At 38.1% G+C, this 22,180-nt stretch overlaps 1 protein-coding gene across 1 annotated transcript; it reads right to left on the bottom strand.

The window, feature by feature from the left end:
* Positions 1-6,671: 6,671 nt before the first annotated feature.
* LOC139140046 (octopamine receptor beta-2R-like) lies at positions 6,672-19,844 on the bottom strand. The gene is made up of 3 exons (XM_070709043.1): positions 19,696-19,844; positions 18,022-18,140; positions 6,672-9,286 (listed from the first exon to the last, which is right to left on the bottom strand). Exon 3 carries the CDS (start codon positions 9,096-9,098, stop codon positions 7,947-7,949), a length of 1,152 nt encoding a protein of 383 aa, XP_070565144.1. The 5' UTR covers positions 9,099-9,286; positions 18,022-18,140; positions 19,696-19,844; the 3' UTR covers positions 6,672-7,946.
* Positions 19,845-22,180: the final 2,336 nt, after the last annotated feature.

Consider the following 22,180-nt stretch of genomic DNA (forward strand, 5'->3'; position numbering starts at 1 on the left):
TTTTTGAAAACTATGTTATCGGAACAGCACAATTATTTTTTGGCCTTACCGACACCGGAAATTGAAGTGGCTGCCATCCCTGTATTAGCTGTCTTTAATAGATATAAGCTGGTGACAATTAGTATATGTTTTTCTCATTGAGCTTCTAAAGCAGGTCCGCATAAGTGGTAGACCAAAAAATACTGTAAAAGTTTGGAAAGCGCGTACACCTGTCTCCGAACTGCATTCTACCTTTATAGGCACACCATACAGTCATCATGGTCACGGCAATATTTGCTTCTTCGACACTCCAGTAATGGCACTTGGACATTGTAGACGTCTGCAACTGGGACTGAATTATTGAACTTTGGGTGTGAGACCGGTATCGTGGGCTTTGTACCCAGCATGCCTTTCGCAGAGCATGCGAACAACGGTCGTTAAAGACTATCCACCAATGTATCGTGCACAACGTATGACATATTTCACATACTAGATATGTCTCATATCTTAAACACGATGTTATTTACATCACAGCTAGCAGTGAAACATGTTTACGTATACTGGTAGCAACTAGAAGATGGTTTGTTTTGTCTTGAAAAAGAAGAAAACAGACTGACGAAATTTGACCGTAGCGTACAATGTCATTTTGTGCAGACCCCCCGCTCACACAACCGTCTCCTGATAATGCAAAGATTCGGTCAAAGCGGATTAGCGAAAAGCGGATCAGCGAAAAGACTTTCAAGCCATTGGAGACATTCTGTACTCCACCTTGATGCACGCTCAAGTGGTAGTTCCTCGAAATGATTTTTTGTAGATGCTGAAAGGGCAACCATTTTAGTAATTGAGTGTAATTTAAGAAGTGAAAATGGTAAAGCATGAAATTCAGTAACGTGATTGTTAAGCGTTTATCCACGGTGTTCGCGTGTGAAGACAACAGCTTGAATTCGAAAATCATTTCCGTCGTGTTCTATTAGGCAAGGCGTGTAAATTGAAATTATTCTTTCGACAACATTAAGCCGGTTAGTCAGGTTTTAAACAGACTTAACAGCGCTTCAACTATATTTCCAGCTTTACACACAATAGAAGACAAATTGTAATTCAATAAGCCGAGAATCTTCACCATGTCGAGAAGAGAGAGCTTTCGGAAATTTCCATCGGCAGCCATACGATGGAATTTTTAAACTCAAGCGAAATATTCTTATTCCAGCAATTACCCTATCAATTTAGAGACAGAAGCATAATTTTTCTAATAATTGTACATTGACACAAACAAATAGACATTCAAAACGGACAAAGTTGCCAAGTTTGGTTTCAGGTGAGCAACTTATCAAATATATTGTTATGCTGAGTCAACAAATCTCTAGTCTCCCTGCTTGTAGATATAATTGTTAATACTTTGATGACATAATTATGTAATCAGCATATTTGCATGTTAGATATATTCATAATCAAGGAGAGGTGCGATGCTGATTTATGTTAAAATGCTTCAGTGGACAGTACGCTGTACATAATTTCTCTAATGAAATTAAAACAAACCAACCAATTTGGAAAAAATAGCGACTTTGTCCTGCATATTGGACACTACTTTTCGCTTGCAAGCTTACTGATTTATTTCCGATAAATTTCTCAAACCTTGAATGTTGTGACAACTTTGTTTATACATCATGGAATGCCTCAGCTGTGGGCGTATACTTCTTATTTCGAATGTAACGGTGCGTTGGTGTAATCGTATCAGTTGGAATTGCTAGACCACGCTGTGTCAATACCACAATGACCCTGAAGGTCATGTAAGTATCGACGTGCAACGTGTCAACCAAGCTCCGGTAATCTGTCGCGGCTCGCACACAGGACAGGGGAGACTGGTCACCATAGCAACGGGACACAATGGTACGCTATGCCATCGAGTTCACCTCATTCGCCAGCGGCGTAATCACAAACTGAATACAAGCTAGATATTTTTTGTAGCGCCACAGACAACTCCCGATTAGTTCTTGTTAAATTAACAAGGACGTTGAATGCATATATGGGAGCATTATGAGAAAATAGTTTGACAGAAAGATAATCCCTTAAAACTCAATTTGAAATAGGCAAATCTTTTTGTCGATTAAAGCCACTTTGGTTGATGGCATTTTATATGATAATATTTGCGATAATCTAACTCTATGTTTTATTAGTAATTAGAGTCACTGTAGGTATTTTATATTTACTTTCTGTATATGAGTGGAACGTGAAGTTACAGTGAGCTATGTCGCGATGTACCTGTCACTGTTTATCTTGTTTATTCTCGCCACATAGAAATATCCTCACCATCTATGATTTAATTAACACACCTTTACAATAGACATGTTCTTGGTGGCGTTGCAAAGCTTCAGACAAATACAGATCACGATGAGTAGGCGGCAAGAACCATTTCGACTGTTTTGAAGCCATCGTGTTTTTGGCTGAGAGTTCTATTGTGGAAAGTTGACCAACAATACAAGGCGTGACTCGTTGATGAAAAATAAGATTATCAATTCCTCAATCGGGGCAGTCGCTGTTTTTTAAACTGAAGTAACACCACTTCCCAGCATGGAGCTAATTTGGCTCAATTTACTAGCAAGCCGACGGCAAAAACCAAGCTGGTGTCCACGTTGATTGGCAATTCTTGCATGCACCCTATTCTGTCCACAGATGTTGTCACGTGTTTCACGACATGTTCATGTCCTGGGTATTTCCTTTCTTTCGAAGAGATTATTTGCCTGTGGCTTCTTCCCAAGTATACAGCAGATGAATCAGTTATACTCACGTGACAAAAAGTAGCTGGGAGCATTATTCATAATTAAAATTTATATCCAATGGGAAATGATCTGTTGAGAGCTAGGGGAGAAAAAATGAAGTGCATGGCTCCAAGCAGTTGTAATGCGAAGACTATAGTGTATACTGTTCAGATTGAAGATAGACAGGCCCCTGACTTTTCTAGGCATCAGTTACAGGCTGGCCAAGCGGCAACACGTTCAGCTCACGATCTACGCATCAGCCAACTACTAACGCGACAATCTGCTAAAGTTTACCCCTTCAACTTGTTCTACTTTGATATTGATATGCCTACAGACTTGGAGCACGTCTAACATTGAAGGCAATAAGCGCTTCGAAATCAAAACCTTTGAACGTTCACTCAAACTGAACACCATTTTTTCCTAATCAAGAATCCTAATCAGTGGCCATTGCGTGAATGTTTTGGCTTAGAGAGATAAAATTGCCTTAAATCATGTAGGCCTACAGAGATCTCAGTTTCAAAGTGGCGCTACAGTCTGATAAACTCTGTCGAGAAAATAAAATTTTCGCATTAAAAATTAAACAATGTGGTAAAAACTTCCTGAACAACATTGGCTGCAAGCAGCTGATCAAGGAATAATTATAAAAAATGAGACCTCGAATCTGTCCTCGAAGCGTATTCTGCCTTGAACACGATTGGAACTAATTTGGGAGAATTGCATCTTCACATTTTTCAAATTTCTCAAAAATGTAAGTTGCTCTATAGCTAAATGTTGCGATATTACAAATAACTCATAAAAACAAGTATTTAATTTAAAAAGCAAAGCAGATGAGCTTACATTTGCAGATTAAACAGACATTACTTCACCATCCAATTATCCCAAATTAGTTCCAATCGTGTTCTTGGAAAAGACATAGACTAACGCTTACAGCCGTAACTCAGGTATGTTAATGCATGGGCATAGGCTTGCATACATGTAAAATCAGTTTGAACATACTTTTTAATCAGACCTGGTCAGAAAATTGTGAAAATTGCCAAAAATATGTTTCGCATTTGATTAAGCTGAAATTTATCATAATATATTACCCAAGTCAGGTCACGTGACCATAATCTGTTATTTTCCCGCCAAAATTGTATATTGCAAATAACTGAATATTCCAACCGTTAAACATTAAAATATTTAAAATATTATGACCAATTAATGTAAAATGGGATTGCAACTTGTGTTAGAACTAGTGGCAGATGCAAAATTATTGAATTTTGAATATTATTTCTTCACAAAAAACAACAAATACAATATTTTTGACGTTTTACATGAATATTTTGAATATCAGAAAGAAGTATAGATAGAGTTTCAAGAGTGCCATGTATTTTTGAAAGAATATGATAAATGTCGTTTCCAAAAGTGCAAAGAAAATCAAGAAAATTTAACGGTTTACGGTTGGAATATTAAAATTAATAAAGACGTAAATTTTGGCGGGAAAATATCAGATTTGGTCACGTGACTCAACTCGTCAAGATTTAGGCAGACATTTTTTCAATAATTTAATAATTCCAATAATTAGGCCAAATATCAATCAAATCTGGTGGTTTTTAAAGATAATTGATCATTTTCCTACTTTTGGGCTTGATGGGTACAAACACCCATGCATTAACTTACTTGAGAATGTAATAATGATAAAATGTTGTGGACTCAACAAGTGAACAACTTATCAATAGGTACGTCTTCTCGTTATTGTTTTTGTGTTTTGTTTTTGTTTTTGTTTTGTGTTTCGTTGTTGTTGTTGTTTTTCAAATTAAACATTTCATACCTACTGACAACATAAAACTACTTTGAAATAGCACCATAAGGGTCCAACACGTGGTTACACTGCAGTTGAGTGGGACCACCTAGTACCTGCACAGTATGAAGTTGAGGTGGTCGTTTTTCCATCAACATTATATTGAATGAATAATTGATTGATTTTCATCAAATTGCCCGTCCATAAATTGAAACAGAGAATTCCTCTGAGGGACCATTTCATAGTGTTCGTCCATAAAACACAATCGTACCATTAATGTGCAGCTATTCATTCTCAGAAATCGCTCACTTTGAGGTTGTGGGCTCTATGTGCCTGTGATCAGCAATACAATACTGAAAAGAAACTAGCTCGTCCGTTCTTCATCATCGGTATGGTGGCATTCCCATCGATGACACGTAAACGCCGCAGGCATTCCTCGTCTCAGGGGCTATCCACACATTTCTGTAAGGCCGTGACTTGGCATGTTTGTAATCGTAGGCGCTGTATTGAGGACGCGAGTGAAGGCCATATAGCCTCGTCATAAGTAACTGTGCAAGTTGTTATGGACGACAGATCCGACGCATTTATACCAGTTGTCGCGGCCAAATCTGTTAACATTAGCGTTCCACTCACTATTTCGATTTCAAGTATACTCCCAGTCGTCAATACCGCCGCATTGTCCTCAGCTGACCTAGTATCTCACATTTGGCCAAACGTTACTTCCTACGTGTCAGGTCACGGCATCATATAACGTCAATTTGCACCAAATGACCCCCCGTTTCATAACACTTGTTACAACTATGAGAGCAAATTTTAGATTAAAACATTTTTTGTCAATACACATTAAGACATAACCGCCAAATCGTGTTTTCTATCAATGGTGACCAAAAGATGCAATAAACCTTTAAGTTGGCCAGATTCATTGAAGATAGTGGCATCGCGAAAATAATGTCTACACGTTGTGCCGTTGAAAGCAACTGTCGCATTATTATAGGTTGAAAGCCACTAGTAACAAAAGAATCATGTTAATTAACTGGTGATACAAGCGTAAGGAAAGACAGTCGCAAAAAATACATCTCAGGTAAGCTGTCAAAGGCTTGTGCAAAAGGTCTGCCTCCCCTCGCTGAACATAGGAAAATAACTCAACATCATAAGTGCTTAAAATATTTTCTTCTCTGTATAGCAATTTACGACTGTGTGAATACAACGAATATCAACAAAAGCCCTTCTACCATATCATGCAATTTGCATTTTTTTTTCAAATAGTGTACATACTGTACACCTAGGGTACCAATTCACTAACATTTTCACCAGTGACTGTAGCATCACATTTCACAGATATTCTTACCCGTATAATCAACACCATTCCTGAATTGTTTCAATATTATATGTTTAATTCTTGAAAGATACGGTGTAAATGACTGTATATATACTGACATCTCTGCAATTTGGACAAACCATAAAATAAATTTCGAAATCCGAAATGTATTCGGAGGATGTGGGTTCGAGTCCCGCATTGGTCACTTTTCATTTCTCATTTAATACATGACAACATTTCGCATACTATTAGTGAGTCGATGAGTTCGTCACCATTTCAAATTCAAATTTACGCTTCTTTGGCTTTGCATCATTCGTATGACTGATCCCCATCACCAAAAAAACAACAAAAACAATTCATAACTTGATGACTTGTGTGCGAGACCCTGTTGAGTCCTGTAGGATACTTAGGCAGAAAGGTTAGGTGATGAGTTAAGCCGCTGTACTCACTATACACGCATAGTTGTATTGAAGAGCTGCCCCACCTGAGTGACAGGACAGACCACATGGATTTCGTGCCGTTCCGAATGATCCATTAATCATGTTGGTAGAAATGCATTCGGGGGATGTGGGTTCCAGTCCCGCATGCATTCATCATTTTCCAAATTACAATATTCAGTATAATAGTGAGTCGATGAGTGAGTCACCGTTTCAAGTTCGTATGTGTGTATGCATGCATGCATGCATGCATGTATCTACGTGTGCATGTATGAGTATTTTTATGTTTCTCCTCGCAGACCATGAGCTTGATTAGCCTAACACTATGCTTGTACATCATGTCTGTAGCGAGTATTTTTTTATTGTTCGTGATGCCATTTTGATTGTCCGTTTATCTTGGTAAAATTTATATTGATTGTCGATAAAATGTTACAATTATTTACCAAAGAAAACAGATTGATGGAGTAACTTGATATGCCATTGACTTTGCGACATTTTCATACGTACATGTTAAGTGACAATAAAACCACAGTACGTATTTCTAATGGCTATTAATGCAAAATTGTATCACCACAAGATTTATGACACATTTTATATTGTATGGCTTATAATGATTACAAAGTATGTATTTCTAAGAAAAAGAAACAAACCAGAACACATCGAAAAAAATAACACGAGTCGAAAAACATACAGCATTTATCTTGCGGGAAAAAAAACAGAAGACGCTGTTTTGACATTCACGGCAACATGACCTTAATAATGAAACTGAATTTAATTCATTATACGTATTCCTAAGAGACACGATGAAACCTTCAGTATAGATTGAGGAGATAATTGCAAATGAGAACTGAATTTGCGGCAAATTACCCCGATCGGACGCAGAGGTCTATTTACTTAATTATCCGATGTCGAATACGTACAGTCAAGAATAACCTGGTGCTTATTCGAGATCTTCGTCGCGAAGCATTGTGGGACAGTCTGAGCCTAGAGGTTTCGAAAACTCAGTCACCAAAATCCAAACACGTCTCAAATAAATTTATCTCCGAGTTACAGGTCTGCCCCGTGATGTCATTATTTTAATTAACAATTTACAATTAAATTGATTTCATCTGTTAATTGCTACGATCATCCGCTATTAATGTGATGGCAATAACGTACGGTAGAATTATATTGCCTGGCCTTAACATGGTATGAGCTTATCTACCTGAGCTTCACAAGGTTAGTTTTATTCCGATAATAATCCGCTCGGTGAAGGCTAGAAATAAACAATGGATTGCTAAAGTTCATAGATACTGTATTGGTTTTGACATTTTGAAGTTATATGCTATGCAGAGATAGTTTTATTGATAGCGTAGGCCTTGAGCTCAGGGTTGAATGTTGAAAAACTATCTGTTGAAAGGGTATTAAATGACAATACTGTAATTACTTTAAATGCAATTCCCGCTAGTCTTAGCAGCCTTTTTCTCACTACAAATGAGGTTAAAGTTTGACGGGAAAGATGGAGCTTTAGAAAGCTGAATATGATCAACAAAAACTGAGCGGCCTTTCTCTCACTACAAATGAGGTTAAAGTTTGACAGGAAAGATGGAGCTTTAGAAAGCTGAATATAATCAACAAAAACATACTGCATTCCTGAATACAATAAGCCATTCTATATTATATGTGGTGTTAGATATTCAGCGTTCTTCAAGATACCGCCTCCTTCTACCACACGCACAGCAGAGCATTTGCTTGAAGTTTTGGCGAAAGCGCACGTTGCACATGGCATACAGGAACGGGTTTAGGGTCGAGTTAAACCACAGCAGGTATAGGCTGACGTTCCACACAGCTGATGGCACGCTGATTTCGTTCTGGTGGAATGTTGTGACCATCAAGGTTATGTTGTACGGCGACCAGCAGACTAGGTAGGCCCCCACGATGACGGCCAGCGTCTTAGCCGTTTTCACGTGCCTTCGATCCTTCGGACGATTGCCAACCGTGGCAGCAGCCTCCGTGCTTTGTTTTCCGTCCAATGAGCTTAAGTTTGTATAACTTACCGTCTGAGGGGTCAACGCCGTATTCCCTGCCACGCTGCTGCGATCTTGCTCAATCTGTGCGGCTGCATGCGTCTGGGCACCCCTCTTTCTTCTCGATCTCCGGTACACGTTGATGTACACGAATGCGTTGAGGTAGAGTAAGAGTGTAAGAGGTACAAAGCATGTGATAATGGAATACACGATAGCCATTTCTCGGTGATATAGGAATTCAGCGTCGCACATATTCTGCGAGAAGACCGTTGAAACCAAATGTGGGTAAGCCCAAATCAGAAAGACGACCACGACGGTCACCGCAATCCAGGTCGGCAGACATTGCAACAACACTTTTTTCCTCGTTTGAAACATTTTGTAGTGAAGTTCCTTCGTCACAAGCCTGTACCTATCCAAACTAATCAGGATAATGGCACAGACAGAGCATCCAGTCGCAATAAAATCTACTGTGAGAAGGCACTTGCAGACGATCTCACCAAGCAGCCACTCAGAGCCTTGGTAAGCGAAGAGCACTGCGTCCATGGGCAGCAATATACATCCAACAAGCAAATCGGCACATGCTAGATTCACTAAATACCAGTTGCTCATGTTGACTCGGATTTTCTTGTCTTTAAAGAAGGCAATAATCGTGAACAAATTCCCCGTGGTCGTAATGATGACAAAGATGCTGACTACGGTGACAACCAGACCGATTTCCACTGTAGAGACTGGTCGGGTGGTAGGAAAGGGGGTAGAATTCGTTGTTGGCGAGATGTTGTACACGAACGGCATTGTAGTGTCCATCTCTGTTATGGCTGGCATACTGTAGGAGTGACAAAAGTGAAGCTTGCAGTTCCCCCTTTCGGGAGTGTTCTCCCGGACCGATAAATTCGATTTCAGCACGTCACATGTGTTGGGTGTCACTCGTTTGCAAATTCTTGACGACGCTACAACTGGAGGCACTGATCAAGCCCAGTATCGCTTGACACCGTTGAAACTCTGTTTGTGACCTTCCAAAGACGAAACAAGAGAAAGATAATCAGCCTTGAGAACTACTGATATTTGCATTATGCAGAATATGACACATTTGACTCGTATTTCCTCATGTCCCCGACACGGCCGGGGGCGCTGTGAAACCAATCGGAGATGAGCAAGTGCCAAAATAAATGGGCGAGCTAACATAACATACACACACACACACACACACACACACACACACACTCTCTCTCTCTCTCTCTCTCTCTCTCTCTCTCTGTGACCTGCACGAAAATATACGCGCAGCTTTGAATACATACTAGGGAATATCCCGATACCTGGAACTAATGGAGTTTGAATATATAAACGAACCACAAGTCACCTAATGCACTAGACTGATGAAGTCCTGTACACGAGAAAACAGGAAGATTAGAAATGCAATGGTATTTTAGTTGTATACATGTTTAATAAGAAATATGCATTCCGCTAAATCATGCCTATAAAATTCCCCATCTCATTGATAACGTCTCGCGGGAATAAATGTATTGTCGACACATAATATAATGAACGCTGTGCAGAAATTTGTGTGGCATTTTTGGTATCCCTTAGTGCAGAGCATCTACGCCTCGAAAGACTGCACGGAATGAGTCCAAAATAATTTAACACAGAGCTCTCTTGAGCAAACGGGTACTTGCAATGAACCTGAGAAAAATACATTTTATCATTATCGAAGCTCTTCTATTTTTGTAAACAAATATGGAATATGCTTGTGGCTTCTAAGTTTGGCTAGGTACACTTTGCTTTGAAACCTTGACCTTTGGCCCGCAGTATGAATCGGTACTGTTTTAATAAACTTTGTTAAATATTAATTGGATATCCATCTCATAAAACATCCAATTTTATGGTGAAACCATAATAAAGCTTCGATGGGGAGATTCATAAATTTATTATTATTGGAAAATGAATTCTAAATGATGAAGAATTAGAGATACCTAAGGTCATAATATGTGCAACTAGTAGACGAAAACTCACCTTGTCAATAATTTTACATGCAAAATCCACGTATCGTTGGGGAACAGATTAAAAGCCTCAGAAAGATCGAATACACGAGATATAAGTAATAATTATTTAAACCCAATTAATCAGTCAATCAATAAATTTTAAAACTACGTCTAGGCTCTATCTATCGTACATGGGGTCCCTTACATATGGTCAGCTGTTTTTTTCATGGTTTTGCTGTTACAGCCAAACCCACAAAAATGTAATTGAGGAAGAGATCGGTGGGAGAATGATACGATGTGAGGATAATTGAGTGCCTAACTTTCTTCCTCGTGGAATTTATCTACCTGCCTTAGGGTGTATGTGGTGATAAATAGAGAGGACGACTAAATCCCTTGAGATGACATTGAATTTGTAGCAAGCATCAACGAGAACTCTGTCGCCCTGTAACCTTACTTTCAGGATTTTCATCCTACTTACAAAAACGATCGTATACATTGAAATGTATTATATCCATGGACTTTGGGTTTTGCTTGTTGAGCTCGATTCCTTTCCATCACTTGGAATGTTTTAATTCGTTATTATTGTGTGGAGATATCTAAACTGGAAATTAATTAATCAGGAAAATGAGATGTGCATGTGATCTGACACTCCAGGGCAATAAATACATTCAAAACATTAATCATAATAATTTATAGTGGTTTTATTTGCCATGGCCACCTGCGCTTGGCTTCAGGGTGAGATTGAGAATATTTAATATCTGTCTTCGTTCAAGGGTGTATTCAATGCAGTGGTTTGTCCTTAGCGTGGACGCTTATTCACGAATGAAAAAATTGTTTGACTTCAAAGTCACTGACTTTTTGGAGAGTAAAGGAATCTGAATCCCGACATCTATGACTCGTTGAATCAAGTGTATATTACCAAAATATCGTTTGCTCTGTAAATTATTTACGAAATGGTAGCCAGGTCTCGGTTTACGCTGCTGGCAATAAATATTGTTTCATAAGCATCATAATCGTAAATGAATATAAATGAGTTACTATAATAGAAGTACTTCCCTATGTCAGGGTACCATGTCGGGCAAAGGTCGAATTCTTCATGCGCGGGAACACATTCGCCTGAGGCAGATCCTCAATTAGCGAAGTAAAATGATGAGGGTCGTAAGAGTTTGAATATTAGTTTATACAAAACAGATTTCACAGTTGTCAGTTGAAGCGATTCGTTAAACTTGGAGATCAGACGAATCACTGACTACGTAATATGTCAAGGCCATCCCAGAGTACCGAACAGGCCATTTCGTAAGATTTTGTGCGGATATTTCGAAAGTTTTCGGCAGAATGAGATTTTTTAATGTTATTTTTTTTTTTGACACCGACCCCAGAGAAATGATTCTCCAGAGAAATTGTTCAATTTATAATATAGAAATAACGGGCGACGCGCTGACCATTAACGTTTATTTGTGGGCAAGGGCGAGAGGAAAGCCAAAAATTAACGGGCGAGGCTTGCCGAGCCCGTTAATTTGGCTTTCCTCGAGCCCGCGCCCACAAATAAACGTTAATGGTCAGAGCGGAGTCTGTTATTTCCATTATATTATCAGCGAACCAAAGAAAACCGTCAAAATTTCCGAAAATTTCAGGAGCGAACGACAACTGGAACCCAGAAACTGAGCAATACGCGACGCACTGTCACGCGCGCTGTAAGAAATTGGCAAATCCAGAGATGTTTTCAGAATAAAGTATGTCAATGACCTACAAGTGCTCCATTTTATTTTGTGATTGATCATGATTTACGTTTGAGCTGTAAAGTTACGATACTTTGAGTTGCTTATCTTATTATTCATATTCACGGGCATGTAAACAAACCATTACTGTGTATTTGTGGTCAGTCACGTGGTTCATCTCGACCAATCAAAATGCGACGGGCAGGGCATGCATGGTAATATAATGAATCATAGGGTGCTTTACTTTTCTTTCCTTAGAGAATACTTCATGGTGTACTTGGGTATCAACTTCGCTTTGCTTTTTTGAATATATCATGTAATGTGGTGAATAATTGCGGTGTAGTTGATGCACTGGTCTATCTTAGACGCTCAATAAATGAACACTTTCTCTAGACGGAAAGTTAGACCAGCTTGCATTTCGTACACACCAGACTTTATTTCCGGAAGGTTTTAGTCCATTTATTCTTACGTTTTGGGAAAATCGTCTTCCCATGGTCTTGAAAAGACAATGTTGCCATGTTTAAACACCTGTTGTCAGTCCATTTAAGTTCGCTAGGTTGTATTCATTGAATGCTGTTAGTTTCTAATTTGACGATGAAAACTGTGTTCGAGAGTAAGAGATGTGTTGCAAATGATGAAGTCGACACTACATGCGGTTCTCTTGAAACGAACATTTCCGGAAGCATTTCACGGAGAGATTATTTTGTGGCGACCTAAATTAGCGAAGCCTTTTCAGTCAAGAGCTATTTATCCGTGAGAAGTTGGACAACCAAAGTGGAACAGCTATTCGCAAAACAAGTTTCTGGTATTTAATGACAGTGGGAAGAAAGAGAAAAATTATATGCAGATCGTGATCTTGAATTTCTATCACTGATGCGCAACTTTAATAAATGTTAATGGATTGCCAATGACACAATAAGGCATATAGCATTATATAGCACACTGGCATGCCTAGAACGTTGTTTTGTATTTCCATTTCGCGGTTGTTTAGTCGGGCCACAGGCCATATCCTTCGGGATAAACTAATCGCATTCCACGTGACTGCAATGGAATTGTTCGCAATTGAATTGTTGTCATGGAGATGGAGAGAGAAACAGAAAGACAAACAGACAAACAGACAAACAGAGAAGGAAGAGAGAAAGTATGTGTGTATGCTCCTTTGCTAACGAAATGTTTGTAAACTTTAAATCGCGCATGCTCAGAAGGCTCTTACGATGAGGCTTTCTCCATCACCTTACTCTTTGATGACTTTTTTTTGGTTATCTGTCTGACTTTTTAAGATAGTTAACCCATTGATGCTCGGTTGCTATTTTGGATACACAAATCTCAAAGGGAAACACCATTCTATCATGAAGACCATCCTAATGTTTGATAGACGACGAACAGTAAAGTCGGTAAAAGATGTGTTTGATGACAACGATAGAAATTTATAAGTTGCACGGTTAGCCCACTGTCAAATACATGTTTGCCGCACAGTCAAAATTTGTTTAAAATAAAGTAGTAAATAATGAGTTTGAGTCCAGTAATTGATAAGAACGCTAAGCTATATTCCCTGATTAATTACTTATATCCATTCGGATTATATTCCTCATATTATTTCTTTTTCGTATTGGTTTTGGAAATGATTTGAAAGTAAAATCCGCTGGTAAAGGCTCCCCGGTATCTTATCGCTAGACGACAAATGCCTACGTGTTTGATTGTAGGAGAGATGTACATGAAACCGAATATGATTCTTGTCATCCGTCATATGAGACACCAAACAATGTCTCACCATCGTAACCAGATATCAAATAACAGACAAAACACGACGCTCTTTAGACCAGTACTTTTTAAACGAGCTTCATATTTAGGCACGCAAGTAAATGGGGTTAAAATATATGATAACCTTAGCGTATATGTATATCTACACGCAAGTCAGGTCAATTTTTAAATCTGGCTCTGCAGACTTTGTTGAAGAATAGAATCAGTGTAAACAAAGGCTATAACAACGTTTATATGAAAATAATTCAACTAGTAACATATTCGGAAATTGATAGTCCAAAATAGTAACTCAAAGTGTTTCTGAGTAAAAGGTCCTTGTACCGACGAGGACAGTACAAGAGCATTATTAATGGTCTCTTGTAATATAATGTTATAAACGCAAAATTTTTCCTTCATTAATGACGGAATTTTTTTATCAGGAAAAAAAGTTTAAAATACCAACTTGAGGAAAGGCTGCTGGGGTGGTTTTGATTTTCGATAAAGAAGTATTTTATCATGTGTCCGCAAGCTGTATGAAAGCAGCTGCTTCGAGATAAGCCTTCAATTTTTGATAGACGCGATGATGAAACAGCTGTCAATAATACTCATTGATTAGCCTCGAGATATGGTGAACAACTTGAATGGTTTTAAATCATGGCAAAATACAATGTCTGGAGTTGAGAAATTCATAGACGCCGGCTGAAAGAGTCAGTTACGATAATCACTAATGACTTATGGCTATATGAGGATACAGCGACGAATGGGCCAGAATTTCATCCATGGATAAGAAAAGCAGATATAAACAGAAATTTTTCCTTCAGGTTTTAGGCGCTACCGCAATTAAAGTGTGGCTTCATTCTAATATCGTCGATTAACTGTTCGGTGTAAGAAAGGACAAACTACTGACTCGGTCGTTACTTAGAGAGAAGTCGGCCAACACAAGAATCATCATGTGATTAATATGCAGTTCACATCGTTTGTCTTTATCTGCACATTCTATGTAAAGCATGGCCAGAAGGGTTTCGCCAAGGCCTGATGCACAACATTTTGTAGTCAAAGGTTGATGAGTATGCGACTAAGTAGATCTAACGCCTTGATGAATGTGTTCTCGAGCAAGTTTTGCTTTCTGGGATAATCTCTACAAAACAAATACTTGGCATGAATATGTTGATTCCCTTACCTACAGCATAGATTGGTCAAATCTGCATCCAAAGTTTAACCTGTGTTATTACACACCGTCAGACTCCGAAGATTAGTATGCCTTGCACAATCCAACCAGTGTAATTTTACAGTTTTAAGTCGATACAAGTAACTGAAGCTGACTATTACTCACAGACGATATAGTGCAGTCCTGACAAACATACGATTTGAATATTTGACCTCATATATGTGGCCTTTGTCAGGGAAATATGTATTATGACAAAACTGATATCGGTCGCTTACTTAAAATTATGCCTTGTCGTTGGATGTTTCGACAGTTTTTAATGAATCTTGATATCATATCTCGCATGTATACTTTTCAATTGTTGTTGACGCAATGAAGCCCTGCTTTACTTGAATAATACGATATTTACCACGTATTATATCTCGTGTTTCCTTTTCGATACTACTCTCGAAGGCGATTTGTGAGAATCAAAGATTAAATTATAAATATCTGTTTCATTCGTTTTATTGCGCGAAGACAGTGGTCCCTCTTATTAGCAATTTATAGCCATGTGTTGGTCCGATAAATGGTGTTGCTTGTATCTAATTGTTTTACTATCATAGTGGAATGGGTAATTTATGACATATATAATGACTTCAACTGTCTCAGCCAAAAGATGACGTTTTTGGCAAAAATAAATATCATCTCGTAGGCATGAGATAGTAATTACTGCGCACGAGATAATATATACCTTTTTCTTCAAAAATGTCCACATGGGCACACTTTTAAAACTACCCATCTAATATTTTGAGTTTTGGGTATTATAGCTGTCAGGAAGGAATGAAATAATTACAATTTAACGACGATTTAAAAATTTTCTCCCTGCAGAGGAATCCCCTTAAGTAGAGTGTGTCTCGGGAAAAGCAGTCAAAATCTCACACGTTGTCAATATTTTTAGTCTTACATTTCTTGGGTTCATTTTGAAGACCATAGAGTACAAAAAGTTTTAGGAAGCTTATTTAATCAAAAATTTATTTTTAAGAGTTAACGCATGGATGGCGGCCATTTTGAATTTCATGTGTCGGTAAATATTGGGTAGTTACGGAAGGTTTTGGCGAAAGTTAGGTCTTCCGATATCGAGGCGCATACTACCTGAAGATGACAATCTCCAGACTCATGCAATATTATCTGGGTGAAGCGTGGTTCAGATGTTTCCACTTGACAGCGCTTTCTAAGCATCATTCCGAGTAACATGACGGGTGTTATTTATACACTACCGGGAATTGCTTCCACGCTATTCGAACTATGTGACCTGTCATCTTGGTTTAACTTCAGGCGTCTGGCACATTTCTCCTGCTTATGTTACAATAATGGTATGATTATGCCATGGTGTAATTTGCGTATGTAATTAATTATAACCCAAGAGGTTTTTTGAAATCTCCATCGGCTGTATCTTTTCACATGCCAAAATTATCATCAATTCTTCAGAGACATGCTTTGAATTCCTGTAATTAATCCATCCTGTTCTTGAAAATATCATTACTTCGATCCTTAGTGATGAATCTAATACATTAAATTCAGGCGATTAACACACGTATGTATATTGCGGCCATAGTTTAGATATAACTCAAATGATTTAGCTGTTAAAGTCTAACTTGCGCTGTCATCGCCCATATTTGGAAAAAAAAAGTTTTGTGGTCACACTCCGGTAAGCACTTTTTCCATAGGCTGCATTTGACTTCAAAATGTAAAAATATATAGCTTAATGGGGGTTCAATGCAATCGGTGGTTGAAGAAGCATAATCGGGTAATGATTCTAGCCACATTGACAGAGATAATGACTGCATGTATAGTATTAATCAATTTGGCGTTGCCTTGTGGCAGGAAAATGTTCCCCGCAGGGAAGGGGCGAATGATGACCGTGCCTGAATCTGCTATATAAGAAGAGGCATTGGTATATCTCCAGTGCCCAGAAGATAAAAACACCTACATTAAGTAGTGACTGCCTTTTAAGCCAAAATTAAGAAGACGACATCAGTGAGCGGATCAGCAGGCCAAACATGTCATCAGGCAGTGCTCAAAAATTTGCCTGAAGTGACAACGTTTTATCTCGTGGCAGACATTTCACATTGGACGCTTTCAATAGCTGGGATTCCAAGTAAGTGTGAAATTTATCGCGACATCGAAAATTTTGACCATCTATAAATGTTCCAGGCCTGTCTAGAGATCAGCTACATGCAAATTTATCGTCTCTTAGTGTTATCAGAACACAATTCAACAATTTAAGGATAAGTGATGGAACATACATACATACATACATACATGCATGCATGCATGCATGCATGCACGCACGCACGCACGCACGCACGCACGCACGCAAGCAGACAGACAGACAGACAGACAGACAGACAGACAGACAGACAGACACATACATACATACATACATACATACATACATACATACATACATACATACATACATACATACATACATACATACATACATACATACATACATACATACATACAAATTCATGTTTTCATTTTCTCCTTTGAGAGCCCGGTTTTTTTTTTGGTCAATTTCGCGATCGGGACTAGCGTCATTAATATTGCAAATGCTTGACTCTTTAGTATCAATAGTTTTGAGTGCATCAAATAACATTTCACTTGCTGATATCATTTAGCCAACGATTGTCATTCGAAGCAATAAGTAACCGATCATCTTACACTCATATTTAAGTATGATAGCAAACTTAGTCAATGTCTTGTCTTGAAAAATAGAGAGCGCCAATACCTTTTAGGCTGGAAATTATAATACCGTTATTCCTCCATCTTAATTCACAAATCAAAAATAAGCCTTAGAAATAAAGAAACTTTCTCATCTTTGGTCAGTTTCAAAACTGTAAATCTAAACTGACAGTTGTGTTTTCTGTCGACTTTGCTTCTTATCGTGTTTCATATTTTCACCGTAATGCCAGACTTTAGGTGTCTCATGTTGCATGCAGGGGGTGTGTAATATATTCAATAGCAATTTACCTCTCTCATCGACCATCATACAATCTCAATGGCTTCTCACTTTATCAGTCTTCGGCGGCAGATCTCGAAATGCAATGAAAATCTGACGAACGACGCGATGCACTGGTGAAAGAATCACCGGAACTTCCTACCTTGTGCAACTCCAGCGCCGACGATATCTTCAGCTGATGTATGAGAACGATATGATCACACTCGACAGACAAGCATGTAGGCGTTGTTTCCAGGATAAATACAAACGCTTAAAGCTCTCCTATAATAAAACGGAACGGCGATAGTAGACCATAAAAAGGCTCGATAGCGTCACTGACAAATAGATGAGGTAATGTAGACAGCCGGTAAAACTGTTTGTCATACAAGCATCCAGTTTACGTATATGCTATAAGGCCAGTGTGTAACCCTCGGTCAAGAGCAGAACTTGCGCTGTGGCAGGGCAATTGGCCGTTTAGCACGCTTCGCGGAAACTATGCAAAATAATGATCATTGCCATTAAGGCTATTTAGTGTTGCAACCGACAGTTTTTTGATCGATACTTCCTAAGATTTTTTCATAAACTGTTATTATTTTTTTACTTTTTGAAATATATGGTAAATGCAGATTATTCGCAGGGTGTTGTAAACACGAAAATATATCCAAACCCGAGATCTACTTTACAAATGCCAATGTTACGATGGTGTACTATTTCATAATAAATGATAAAATTAATAGTGCAATACTTTCAAAATTCACGTTGAAGAGAATGAAAACTAATATGACTTTAATGAAGAAAAGGATGGTAACATAAATGTGGTGAAGGATCTGCGAGCAACAATCGAAAGTTATGGATATTCAAGGTAACAAGTTTCTCCTAAAATAAGTTAGATGACCATCTTTATAACACTTGCAGACTATTCGAGACCTTGAACTGATGTCTTCTCAGTGGAAGTCATGGTCTCAAGCAAACAACAACATGATCGAAACCAACTTACGAGCAAAGACATTGAGTCATCGGTAATTTTAAATAATTGGATATTGCATTGTCTGGAACAAGACTCAACTTCGCTTAAGAGCCAACGCGCCATACAGCCAATCGGTCGTCCGACATAATTTATGCGGGTGCCTTCTGTTTGATGGGCCAGAGGACAGGTCGGTTCCGAGGTCGGTTCCGAGGTCAAAATGAATATAAAGCCTTTCACCTTAGGAACTTTAACAGGTGACCGTAATTAAACGCAATTTCCGGATCTTTTCACGCTGCCACCGATGGGCATGATTATTCCTATGACAACCAATTTTGTGTGATTAACACATGTACTTACGCGTTTGTTTGTGTAAAAATTGTAGGTTTATTATTGACCTTGTGTTACAGTCACGTTTGTTTATTTTTTAACTTTTTCATAGAAATATGGAACATGTACCGGATACATGTCATTAAAACACATAACATTGTTACATCGGTGTAGGTTTTCCTGTACCACACTTCTGATAATTTTTTACCTTGATGAATGTGAACACGGCGATGAAAAGGAAAAGTTGAGCTCTTTGATATTTTTTTTGAGCGATACCTTTGAACAATCAATTTTGTCTCACCGGCTGTTTTATGATAGTTTGAGACAGGGTGGGTATATGAATAGACTATTTATCTAACCAAACTAAATGTCATGTTTAGTATAGGGGTGTGTGACCGTAGTAATATCCGAATTTCAAATTCATTATCTATAGAGTAGGCTCATCACGAACAGAGTAAGCTCATCACGAACAGATGGTAAAACAATTTACAACGTGTATAGCATGTATTCAATAAAGCATTTTTTGTCTGAAATTTTACTCACGTTACATTCGTCCTCCAAAGGTCGGCACTGTTCCTACAATAGTATGTGAACAATGCATCTTAGTTGTAATGCTTGGAAGTAAATAATCCAGAGTATGCCCGCACAATAAGTGCTTTGGTGCAAAAGTGTGATGTTAAATGAAGGTAATTGTGTACCAGGGATATGGCACAGTAGAATGACCTTACATAAAGAAATGTAATGTACACAAACGTAAACATGTGACCGTATATCACAAATAGCTTTATTGGTACCACCGTTTTTATTTGAAGTTTTCCCCGGGGTCCTACAACACAACGCATGGTACATTGCAACAGCAGTTATCACGATACAGGTCACATTATGATCTTGTATACATTTGTTACCGTGTCAATGGTTACGGATGAAATAGCTAACAATCATTAACCAAATTGACTGATATTTTCACAGTAGTCTTACATAAAAGATCAAATGTGCTTCCATATTGTTAAAACATACATGCAACCATAAACATACTATTTAATGGTAATTATAATGAAATTATTGTAAAGCTCGACCTTTGTATATAACCATGGGGCATAGGTCACCGTTTTGTACATGTCAGACTACATTTTGTACAATATTATGATAACTAATGTTAATAAACTCACTCATGCACACATGTAGGCACACCAAAGTTGCATTATATATATATATATATATTTATATATATATATATATATATATATATATATATATATATATATATATATATATATATATATATATATATATATATATATCTCGAAGTATACAGGTGTGCTCGCGGGAAATTACAGTGCTCGATGCTAAAGCAGAGCGTTTTAAATAATAACGGAAATACTTCAATAATTACTTCAATAATTCAATAAATAAGCTGTCACAGAGAAACAAAGTTTGAAAAGACAAATTGATAACATTTATTAATTCTATTATCGATATACATTAATTCCAGCAAAGGATTTTGGACCTGAGTGCAGGAAGAAATGAAAGGGTAACAGAATATCCACACGTTAAGATATGCAGAACTGGAAGACAAAGGCAAAATATGAATGAAAGTTTCATTTTTTTGTGGATGAGGCTATTTTTTCAGATTGATAGACGTGTATATGGAAAGAAAGCACGTAGTATGCTCTGCTAGTATGCTATATTGTGCTGTACCATGCTATGTTATTATATACTACGTTATGCTATGCAATGCTCTGCCATGCTGTTCTATCTATGTTATGCTATGCAATGCTATGCTATGCCATGCCATTGCTATGTTATGCTATGCAATGCTATGCTATGCCATGCATTGCTATGTTACGCTACGCAATGCTATGTTATGATACGCAATGCCATGGTATGCTATGTTATGCTATGCAATTCTATGCCATCCTATGCCATGCTATGTTATGCTATTCTATACTATTTTATGGTATGCTATTTGCTATACTATGCTAAACTAAGAGGAAAGACAGTATATGAAAAGCTTCCTATAAATGTGCTTTAATAATTTATTGTAGAGCCCTTACAAGTTTGAGTCGACCTATGCTGTGATAGTATCAGGACTAGTTCCGAAAGGGGTCAACGCCAGTAAGGCACAAACATCATCCCACGAAGAGCCTGAAAAATAGCAAAAAGTAAGGGATAGGTGTACGTCAGTGTATTGCAGCATCAGGGTTGTCAATTATGCTATCAGAAAGTGCTTACTTCCTTTCCTGTCGCAAAACATCCCAGGGACAGGCCTGTGCGGTGAAAATAGATCCAAGCCTACCGAAAAGTAGGAAAGATGGAGTGTTATAGTATAGTAAGAAACATGGAGAATGAGACAAATTATATAATTTTGTGTGATACCAAATCATATTTTTTTCAGAGACTAAAAAACTTTAGTTAATATTAAAAGTGAAAACTATCAGATCAAAATTGTACGGCTCACTATGAACTGCTGGGTGAATCGGGTAAATCAAAACAATTTACATGCAACATTCCGTTTAGCGATTAAAGCGCCCTCTGTCTTGTACAAAATTCACACGTAGACTTGTCCGAGAATTGCAGACTGAAGTGTTGATTTACGACTGTCGACTGTTGACCTGAAACGATTTTATCGAAACGTGGTAGAACGTGAAGGTAGGTTAGACGTCAGACTTCAGCGATGACTAGCAGAAATTGCTCTAATTGAATAGGCAGACACTTTCAGCTCTGACCACAGCCGCTCGGCGAACCGGCGAGTATAGTACACAATATGCAAACACCAATGCTCAAGACTTTTACAAACGTTAGTTCACACAGTGCAAGCAGCAGACAGTATAAGCACTGCTGACATAAACAGATGTGTCAGCATTGGCAGCAGGAACAGGAAAATATATGTCTGGCTTAACCTGTCGCCAGAACAGCTGAATAAAAGCAGAAGAGATCTTCCAACTAAGAATTAAGGTGAGTACCCCTTTAACATTCACGATGCACAAAACGTTTGATATCAATTGAGAAATGCAACGTAAACCTTCAC

The sequence above is a fragment of the Ptychodera flava genome, chromosome 1, assembly GCF_041260155.1.
Source record: "Ptychodera flava strain L36383 chromosome 1, AS_Pfla_20210202, whole genome shotgun sequence".
In the NCBI taxonomy this organism is placed as follows: Eukaryota; Metazoa; Hemichordata; class Enteropneusta; family Ptychoderidae; genus Ptychodera; species Ptychodera flava.